Raw genomic sequence first — 11296 nt, 5'->3', positions numbered from 1 at the left:
TATCTAGGTCCTCTTCTATTTTCTTTATTCATAAATGACCTACCTCAAACTATAAAGTTTTCATATATCCTGATGTATGCCGATGATGCGAAATTATTTCTCAGTATTTCAGACATCTCACGTAATGATTTGTTACAAAATGATTTGAATTCGTTTACGAATTGGTATAATATTAACCTTATGAAAATAAATTACTCGAAATGCAAACTCATGAGATTTACAAGAAAGAGGTTAATAGATACTGATTATACACTTAACGGCTACTCTCTGGTTAATGAGTTTGTGGATCTAGGAGTTCTTTTGGTTCGTAAACTGAATTTTTATTCTCACATTTAAATAACAATAAACAAAGCCAAGTCAGTGATTGGGTTTATTAAACGGTGGAGTAAAGATTTCATGTCACAAAAATGTATACACAACGCTCGTTCGCCCTATACTGGAATACTCTTCGATCATATGGGATCCTATATATATATATATATATATTACACACAGTGATCGCATCGAGTCCGTTCAAAAGCAATTTCTACTTTTCTATTTACGGAACTTAAACTTCTTGAATCATAATCTTCCATCATATACAGATAAACTTTCCTTCATCAAGCTGCCATCTTTAAAAAGCCGAAGGAAAATGATGAATGTATCATTTGTGTTTAATGTAATAATGGGTGACGTCAATGCTGGAGTTTTAATCAACAATATTTGCTTCAATATTCCCCAAAGAGCTACTTGCAATTATGTACCACTAGCTATTCAATTTTCTAGAATGAATTATTCAAATGCAGATCCCTTAACAAGAATGTCTAACGATTTAAATGAATTATATAATCTTATTGATTTTTCTATGAATCGTGAAACATTGAAAAGTAAAATTGTAATGTATTTAAATTCATGAAATTAAGTACAACATTTTGTATTATATAGTCTGCAAGGAAAATATCCATAGACTAATAAATAAATAAAAAATGATAAAAAAAACTGAAATAGAAGGCCAGAAGGTGTTCATATAGGAGGCCAATAGATATTTTTTTTTTTACTGGAGCCTAGAAGAACAGAAGGCAGACCAAATAGTTATCTCATAGAAGAATCCACTACTGGAAAAAATATACATTTTTAAATTAAATAATTTAAAAAAAAAAAAATCCACGCCTATGTTAGGGCATTAGAAAATGCAGGCCTAGTTCGGTTATTGAAAAAATATTTTTAAAAAGTCTACGTCAATGTAAGGACAGTGAAAAATGTTTAAAATCTACGCATATCGTTAGGTGTTGCAAAAGTATTTCTAAAAAAATTCAACCTAATATTGGGGTTTTGAAAAATTTATTAAAATGTAAAAAAATATTTATTAAAAAATCCACAAAATTATATTAAAAAAAACCTTTACAGAAATAACTTGAATAAATATATCAATCCATATGTATAGAAAAAGTATCTTCAGCATCTTAAGGTCGTTCTTTTCAAGATATTTAAGAATACATTTTAAAATATACATTATTGAATGGAAATGTGTGTGTGTGTTTTGATTTTCCTTTTTTTCTTAAAAAAATCAATAACTTCTATAGAATAACACAGGAACTTTCAGCGACAGGTTCATCTAAGTTAGAATCCATATCATTTCCTCCATAATTACTCTCAGGTTTCATTTCAGGATGTCTTTCATGGTAATTCACTGTAAAATATAAACGGGTATTTAGTTTAGTATAATTTTCTTTTTTTTTGTATTTTTTGAGGTTATTTTAAGGTTGGTGATTATTAATAAACCTACAGAATATTTCATAGACAAGACTTTGTGTTAATGGTGTTATTTCCATTTTGGCTTTTTCCAAAAAGATTCGGGCATTACGAACACATCGTAACATTTCACTCAAATTGAACGAAGACAATTCTTGGTACATATTTAAGCGTCTATCCCAAAAGAATGGCAATTCCTCCGATCTTAGACTATTCTCCATGGCTATGAACATCTAGATGACAAGTGAGATATTGTTAGACACAAAAAAAAAAGAAACGAAATAATGTAGTTATATATGCAGATTTTTGTTGGCAGATCAAATGAAACGGCTACAGACGACTAAAGTAGTCCACTATGGTAATTTGGCATTTGAGTTTCGGGTAGGGAAATGTTCAATACATATTTGTCCACGACCAGATTTTACAATCTTAACAAATCCCAAACGGTTTTCAAAATATATTCTCCTATTTCAACTTACATCCAATATTATAACTGACAATGAATTATTCCAATAGCTTTTGTTCTGCTTCTCCTGGACTTTCCACAAAAATAATGTTTTGATAAAATAACTCTTCATACAGCTCATATTCGAATGGGCATCACGAAATTTTTTTATCATACGCAAACAATTCTTCAAATTGTTACAGTCTTTTATTAGATTCTGTTCCTGCCGATAAAATGACGATCGAAACGATGTGTGATCCCAGTCGGCCCACTTAATTGGTTTCGGTATGGCTTCCCATTGGCCAACATTAGCCTTTGTAACACTTTGCTCCTGATCCATCAATATACCGGGTACAAAATCCACCGAATATTCCATAGTCAAGCCGTTTACTTTAATTGTATGCGCTGGTCCTTCACGATGGTAACGTAATTTTATATTGTCGAAATGCCAATCCATATCCTCGAGGGCTTTGGTAAAACAACTTTGAATATATGATTGTAATTTGTTTACGATCAAACAATTATCGTCATCCAACCATTTGCAGAGATATGTATACGTGGTTGCATGTTGTTTCTCGCGGTGTATTTTTGCCAAAACTTTGGTAAAGTCCAAATGAACATTACCCGCTAACTCGGGATCTTCTCTAACGATAATAAGCTTATTTTCAGGGAAACGTATATGGAAGACCAGGTCGAATTCATTGGGTACGGTGACTTTTAAATTGTCACCATAACTTCCTGGAAATATATTTTTTTTTAAAAATAATTTAATGAAATCCACACCCAAGTAAAGACCTTAAAAATAATTTAAAAATCCGAATATTAAAAAATTCATGACTGTGTCAGGCTATTGACAAATTATTTTTAGAAAATCCAAACCGATGTTATGCCTATGTTGGGGCGCTAAAAAAATATTAAAAAAAAATCCAAGCCTGTTATACGATTAGTCATTATTTGTAATAACTAGTCTCTAGTCCGAGCAAATATTAGAAGCCATTCTAAATATATATATATATATATATATATTTTTTTTTTTTTTATTGGTCTGCTAGGTTTTTAAAAATATTTGAAAAATATTTGTACAAATTCCACGACTATGTAATGAACTTGAAAACATATTTTGACATTGTATTCAGACTTTGTCTACAGCCATGGTATAATAATAGAAGGTAACAGCAAGTGTTGTTGTACAAAAAACGATACAACAACCACATGGAAATTTGTTGTTGTAAGTTCTACTAGTGTCAACTGTAAATGTAAACAAACAAACAAATTATCATTAAATTATTTTTATTTTGAAAATGAAATATTTTTGAATCCTCAAAATAAAAATTGAAAAACATGAATGAAAATCTATAAAATGTATATTTCTATCGCTTCCACATCTTTCCTATAATTGAGCCATTGCCATATATATGTGTAACACATATGCAAATGCTGGGAATAGCGAGTTGTTCCTTGAAGAAAGATTTGCTTCCTCAAACTTTCCCAGCAGGCAGATTGAGTAAATTGAATACGGGAGGACATTTAATACAGAACAAATTCGAATTGAATGCGTTCCCAATTTTCCTGTTGGGTGATTTTTAAAAACATACTTTGTCAAATTCATATTGACACTAGTATTACGTTGGAATCAAATCAGCTGGGATTTCCTGTTACCTTTTATAATTGTACCATGGTCTACAGCGTATATATTTTTAAAAGCCTAGCAGACCAATAAAAATATATATTTTTTTAGAATGGCTTCTAATATTTGCATGTACTAGAGACTCATTATTACAAAGAATATATGACTAATCCTCTATATATATTTATATAATTTATTCTCCCTTTAAGGCAAACAATATATCTTTCTGCGAAATATGTGAGAGACAATGGTTGTGATTTTATGAATTCCAAATTTGTCAAGTGGTACGAAATGTTATTGAATTGTGGTCGCTTCGATCACGTATGTATGTAATTGGTATATGGATTGTTTATTTGTGATAAGATTTGCTGATTTTTTTTTATATTTTCCTAGAACCAATTTTGCCACAATTATTTGTTTACTTTTCTTTATTCCATTCCATTGGGGATATTGGTTGAAGAGTATAACAGAGAGTTGGATTCCTTATTGTTTACCATTTAATTTTGTGTGGGGAATGCGTGCCGCTCCCAATTTTTTTTTTTTTTTTGCTTCCTGACCAGTCGTAATTTAGACCAATGAGACGACATACACTGTTTAGAAATGTTATTTATTATTTTAAGTCAGACATTTTTTTCGGAAAGCAATCTATTAAACTATTAAATATCGCATAATAAATTGTTGTAATTTAATAAAACTGAATTACAGTGTTGCGCAAAACAAAAGCAACAAAATGTGAATCAACATTTATCTTATTTTATGTGTACATATATTTTTTTCTTCTATGGTTATGAGAATAATTCTAATTAAGTTCTCTTAGCTTTTAAGGTACAGTAATGTTACAAATGAGACGATGACCGTGGATCGTTACAAAAAGAGAGTGCAAAAAAATAGCAACAAATCATGAAGAATGCAAATAGTGTAAACTAATCGAAAATATTAATGACAAAAGAAATTTAGCAATTTTTGCATTAGTTTTTGGCCAAAACCTTCGCATTAACTGTTCATTTTGTGATGGATCGAAATAAATATTGTACAGACTTAAAATCTCAAATTATTTCTGAATAAAGGAATGGAAAATCACAAATATCAATTGCCAAACAGTTTAATATTAACCGGTCTGTTATTTGTAGACTAATACAAAAGGTGGGCGGCAACGAAAGACATCGGCACGTGACGAAAGAAAAGTTTGTTTCATGTTAAAAAAAAATCCATTTGAACATCTCAAGAGGTTGTAAAGACCCCCAATTTAAGTATCCACCATAGCACAGTTCGCAGACGAGCAATCGAAAATAATTTAAAAACTTATAGACCTGGCAAGAAACCCCTACTTACAGCCAGACATAAGCAGCAAAGGTTGGTGTTACATGTTAAACGTAATTGTCTAAAATTTTTGGTTATATATTTCATTTTAGTAATTTTTAGGCTTAATTTTGCAAAAGCACTCATTGGTTGGACCATCCAAAAGTGGAAAATCGTTTTGTTCAACGACGAGTCCAAGTTTAATTCGATCAATTCCGATGGAATGTGTACTGTACGTCGTCGTCCAGGTACACGACCTGAGCCAGGAAATTGTAAAATCAATTTTAAACACGGAGGGGGTGGTATTATGGTCTGGACTTGCTTTTCGCATAGTGGCGTTGGCCCTTTTCATAGAATTATGGATCGTTTTATATGCAGAGTGGAATATGCCACTTCAACACTACAACGACCCGAAAAACATCTAGAAAGTTGTTAAAGACTACATATCAGCAAATGGAATTAAAGTTCTGGATTGGCCGGCACAATCGCTGGAGATAAATCCGATCGAAAATCTCTTTGGGATTTTGAAGAAGAGTCAGAAGTTTTCCAATAAGAATTCATTATTCGAAGCCCTTAAAGAGAACTGGGAACACATACCTGAAGCCATTATACATAATTACTTTTCGCATTGTGGCGTTGGCCCTTTTCATAGAATCGATGGAATTATGGATCGTTTTGTGTATAAGGGTATCTTGGAAAATCAAATGCTTCCATATGCAGAGTGGAATATGCCACTAGAACACGACAACCACCCGAAACACACCTCGAAAGTTGTTAAAGACTACATATCAGCTACATGGAATTAAAGTCCTGGATTGGTCGGCACAATCGCCAGACTTAAATCCACACATACCTGAAGCCATTATACATAATTTAATAGAGTATATGCCTCGGAGATGTGCAGAAGTGATAAAAAATAAAGGTTCTTATACCAAATATTAATATATTGCTTTTGTTTTGCACACACAAAATTTTCGACTAACATGTTATTTTCGTTCTACATCAAAAATGTATGACATTAATAGAATATAACTTTTGCTTTTTATGCTGTACCAATGTAACTTTAATTTATGTATATTCTTTTTTTTTTGTGCCCTGGAAATTACATGAAATATACGATTTTTATTTTTTCAATATATTTTGTTGCTTTTGTTTTGCGCAGTACTGTATACTTATATATAATACCCCTGCTCCTAATCTCCCACACGTTGATATGAAATCATAGTGTTGCCAGATTTTATTTTATTGATTTTATAGTCATAATATTTCAATGACCACCAGCCTGGGGCGAGACATTTTTAAAAATATTTTTTTTCAAAGCCCATACATAGAACTGGATTTTTTTAAAATAGTTTTTCAATACCTAAACATAGACGTGGATTATTTTTTAAATTTTTTAAGCCTTAACATAGGTGTGTATTTTTTAAATAGGCGTACAGTAGACTCCGCTTTAGTGAAATGGAAAAAAATCCGGATGTTTGTTTCAATTATCCGATGTTTTCAATTAAGCCGAGTTCGGTTAACTGAAAATAATTTCAGTTATCCGAATTTCATATAAGCGAACAAATTCACAGTTTTAAGAATTTCAATAATCCATATTTTTCGAATTTTACGAAAATACACGATAGAAATTAAAACTGGTGGACATGTTCACTTCTTTTGGGATTTGTATCATGAACTGTCTTTTTATGCGTATTATTAAAATGTGCGGCTTGTAACGAAGTCCATAAATATTAATTGTTCTATAATATAATATTTATGATAGATCTTAGATGGAATGATTTCAAAAATGCAAAATATCGGACCATGTCTTTGAAAAGGTTTCATATAACGATACTAGCCGATTTTTTTTTATTTTTTTCAGCTGACTTGGCTGTAATATGCAATAAGCGGTTGTGTGTGACTAAAAATTTCTTCATAATAGATTCATGTTTTTACAATGTTCCTATATAGAATTTGGTTATCATTTGAAGGCTTTCAGTAATGCCGAGTGATTCGAAAGGAAATTGTAATATTTGACTAAAAAAGCTATTTCAGTTATCCGATATTTTCAGTTATGCGGAGTAAATTATGAACGATTAAACAAAAAAGAAATGGTGCAGGAAATCTATTTCACTTATCCGATATTTTTCACTTAAGCGACTCACAGTAAAGCGGAGTTGACTGTATAAACAATTTTCAAAATATGTGGCACCACATTAGAACTTGTTTTTCTTGTATTTTGTATGTTTTTTTTTTTTTTTTTTTTTTTTTTGGTTTCGTGTTCTGTTGTTCACCTCCCAGTTGATAGCCGTTAAAGAGATACCCAAAAGGCTCTGTACTACGTAGACGTTCAAAGATCGCATTTTTTAATTTTTCAAAATGGTTTGCATAGATTTCACGATCCCGATCAATATTGATGAATTGATTGATATCCGTTAAAATCGATTCCAAATTCGGTTTTAGCTTTGCTGCAGACATTGTTATTGTAAGACTTCTCCTCCGGCCGTGTTCGTCGATATTTGTTGTTCGAACGAAGTGTTCTTTACGACTGAATATTTTTCACATCAGCTGTATTGATGTTTATGTTTCTTTCAAGGTAGATATACAAGGTAGCCGCATCGGCGAATTTCTACAACAAACATCGGTTGTTGTATTTTGATATGTCAAAAATATTTTGCCAAAACAAATAGATTGACAAGATTTTTTTACACAAATTCTTGTAGAAAATGTTAATAAAAGTATTGCCAAAAAAGCTCTTCGAAATTCGGAGATTTTCATTCATAATTTTGTTTTTTAATTTTTTGGTTCAACATTACAACAACATTTTTGACATTTATTTGTCCAACAGCTGGGCCGATGCGGCTACCTAATTAACACTAGATTGCCGAGAGCAGTCATTTTGACGGTTTTTAAATTTCAAGTACAAAAACAACTGTGTATATTATGACTCAGCTTTTTAAAATTTGGTGACTTTTTCTATTTTTATGTGTGCCATGGCCTATAAATGGCCTATTAACAGATCTTGATGTGTGCGTTTTTTTAATATTTTTTATCGATTATCAGAACATTAATTGGTCTGTTCCCGTACTGCAAGAATCTACTACTTTTTACTACGATAACGAATTTTTCTTTATGATATCGAAGAAAATAGTAAAATCGAGTAGATTCTTGCAGTACGGGAACAGACCAAATATTAGTGGTCTGTTCCTGAAGCTGCAAGAATGTACAATTTTTTACTACGATAACATTTTTTCCTTTATGATATCGGAAAAAATAGTCAAAATTAGTAGATTCTTGCAGTACGGGAACAGACCATAGGTATATGTTTTCTGAGCAACTTTAAAAAGAGGGAATTTTTTTCCAAGAGTTATTTTCCAATAATCAATAATCACCTACAGGCATTATATTAAGTGGATTGTATTACCATACCCTCGAAGGGAAATTCGCTAAATAACTAAACAACTGTGTATTTGGTAATATCTGGAGAAGGAGGAACATTAAAAATTTGGAGTTTATACTGGCTCTGTTTAACTTTTATCATTATGCAGATGAATTAAACAAAATGAACTGACACAAGTTTTAGGTAATATTGTTATCAGGGCCTCAACCCTTCTATGTGAATCTTTTCATCATCCATTGATTTGGTTGCATCACAGAATTGAATGCAATTTGTTATTCTGTCTGGTGGCAACAGTATGCAATATGTCTATATTGGGAGATAAATAAGAATAACAAAACTACTGCAACTGTGAAGTTTAGACAGGCGCCATAGTGGGCAAAAAACAGTCACGTTCTCTCAATCAACGAAAAATTGTATATAAAAAAGAGCTACTAAGTGACTCACTGCTCGACGCTGGTCAAGACTAAGTCTGCAGATATAAATAGTTGTATTTAAGTCAAATCGAAAGCCCATCTTATGCAAGACCAAAATACTATGTTATAAAATTTTTGAAAGTATTTTATGAGAGGTTCTTTTATTAGAAGTTCTTTTCACAGAAGTTCAACTCATAGACAATCAGAAGTTTTCTAGTCATAGAATACTAAAAGATCTTCTGATAAATGGTACTGAAAATCTTCATATAGAAGTCAGAAGTCTTCTTCCCATCGCATATAAAGTGCTATCCAGCGTACTGTGTGAACGACTGAAGCCAATGGTCAATGACATTTTTGGACCATACCAATGTGGCTTCAGACCCGGCAATTCCACCATTAACCAGATTTTCACTCTGCGCCAAATCCTGGAAAAAACCCACGAAAAGCACATCGACTCATTCCACATATTCGTCGACTGTAAAGCCGCATTCGAAAGCCCTATCCGTTCAGAGGTGTATAAAGCCATGTCTGCGTTTTGCATTCTTGCAAAAATTAATTTGGCTATGCAGGATAACTTTAACAGACACAAGATCAGCAGTTAAAATAGGAGAGGACCTCTCGGAGCCCTTTAATACCGAACGAGGATTAAGACAAGGTGATAGTTTGTCGTGTGACCTTTTTAACATCCTGCTGGAAAAGGTCATACGAGAGGCAAAAGTGAACAGAAATGGCATTCTGTACACCAAACAACACATGTTACTCGCCTACGCTGATGACATCGACATAATGGGTCAAACATTGAGAGCGGTAACAGCCACCTTTGAACAAATTGAGAAGCAGTCTGCCAAAGTGGGTCTGGCAGTAAACGCCGAGAAGACCAAGCTGATGGTATCAACGCGCAAGACGTCCAGTAGACTCGGACCAACTGTGGAACTTGAACATCTATTGTAGCCAAAATGTTGTTCGATTGCGACGAATTTTGGCATAGAGCATCCAATTAGGGCTACAGTGAAGTGTGCTAAGTTTTGTTGAATTAGGTTCAGATTTAGCTATAGCTTCCATATATATTTCCGATCGATTTCATGAAAATTGAGGACCAAGTTGCCAATATTTGTTCGATTGCGACAAAACTTGGCATAGAGTTCCCAATTGGGGTTACAATGACGTACACTAAGTTTCGCTGAAATTGGTTCAGATTTAGTTATAGCTCCCACATATTTTTCCGATAGATTTCATTTCGACGAAAATTTACATAGAGTATCCAATTGGGGCTACAATGAAGTGTGCTAAGTTTGGTTGAATTAGGTTCAAATTTATATAGCTCCCATATATATTTACGTTCGATTTCATCAAAAGGGTGCACCATTTAGACTAAATTTTGTTAGATTGCGTCGAAATTTGGTATAGAGCATGTAATTGGGGCTACAATATTGTGTGTTAAGTTTGGTTGAAATAATTTCATATTTAGTTATAGCTTCCATATTTTTTTCCGATCGATCTTATGCATATTGAGCACCAAGTAGTCAAAATTTATTCGATTGCGATGAAATTTGGTATAGAGCATCTAATTGGGGCTACAATGAAGTGTACTAAGTTTGGTTGAATTTGGTTCAGATTTAGCTATAGCTTCCATATATATTTCCGATCGATTTCTTGCAAATTGAGCACGAATTAGCCTAAAATTTGTTGGATTACGAATAAATTCGGTATATAGTATCCAATTGACGCTACAATGACGTGCGCCAGATTTCGCTGAAATCGGTTCAGATTTAGTTATAGCTTCCATATATATTCCCAATCGATTTGATCTAAAGAAAATCACATATAATTATTTTTACCGTTTATTTACTTTTTTTGTTTTTTTTGTGTTTTTATAATTTAATTTCGTTTTTGTTGTTGTTGTTTTTTTTAATATACTTAATGATACGTTTTGTTGCTTGTTTGCAATATTTTCTCCCGCAAATAGAACTTTGAACAGCATTATAATTAATAATATTAAAAAATATTTTAAATGACAATTTTAAAGAAAACTCAAAAAAAATTTTAAAATGGTGTGTGGTGGGTGGGGTTCGTTCGGTTCGATTCGTTCAAATTTTTTATAATTTGAGGTGGTGTATTGATATTCGCAATGCAGTTTAGGTAAATTGTTTTAGGGTGTAAATTGAATATTTATTTTATTTGAAACTAGCTACAAAACGTGTGATTGATTTCATAACTATCGAGCATAATTTTTTGATTTTGTTTCTTTTTTTTTTTTTGGAAAATAAATTAACTATCTTACTAATATCAAATTTTGTAGAAATCCTTATTCTGTTTTTTGTTGTTGTAAAGAAAACAAATTGAACTGTTTTTGTAAAGCCTAATCTACTAATGATGAGTTTCTTGTTGTTTTTGTTGCT

General features: G+C 32.1%; 1 protein-coding gene across 1 annotated transcript; it reads right to left on the bottom strand.

The window, feature by feature from the left end:
- Window positions 1-1556: 1556 nt before the first annotated feature.
- On the bottom strand, window positions 1557-5709 carry LOC133323091 (cyclic GMP-AMP synthase-like receptor). Its single transcript, XM_061532049.1, has 4 exons — window positions 5700-5709; window positions 2211-2914; window positions 1766-1964; window positions 1557-1669 (listed from the first exon to the last, which is right to left on the bottom strand). Exons 1-4 carry the CDS (start codon window positions 5707-5709, stop codon window positions 1557-1559), a joined length of 1026 nt encoding a protein of 341 aa, XP_061388033.1.
- Between the last annotated feature and the right edge of the window lie 5587 nt (window positions 5710-11296).

Source organism: Musca vetustissima, unplaced genomic scaffold (assembly GCF_032173495.1).
Source record: "Musca vetustissima isolate MV318-11 ecotype Yass unplaced genomic scaffold, APGP_CSIRO_Mvet_v1 utg15667, whole genome shotgun sequence".
NCBI lineage: Eukaryota > Metazoa > Arthropoda > Insecta > Diptera > Muscidae > Musca > Musca vetustissima.
The sequence above is the reverse complement of the archived record's forward strand: the minus strand, read 5'-3'. Positions and strand labels throughout refer to the sequence as shown.

What these genes read in the sequence shown, in the direction of transcription:
- LOC133323091 (XM_061532049.1), bottom strand. An exon ending in TGTCAGTTATAATATTGGAT is followed by an intron (nt 1,965 to 2,210) that starts GTAAGTTGAAAT and finishes CTTGTCATCTAG; the next exon opens with ATGTTCATAGCCATGGAGAA. An exon ending in TCTTGTCTATGAAATATTCT is followed by an intron (nt 1,670 to 1,765) that starts GTAGGTTTATTA and finishes TATATTTTACAG; the next exon opens with TGAATTACCATGAAAGACAT.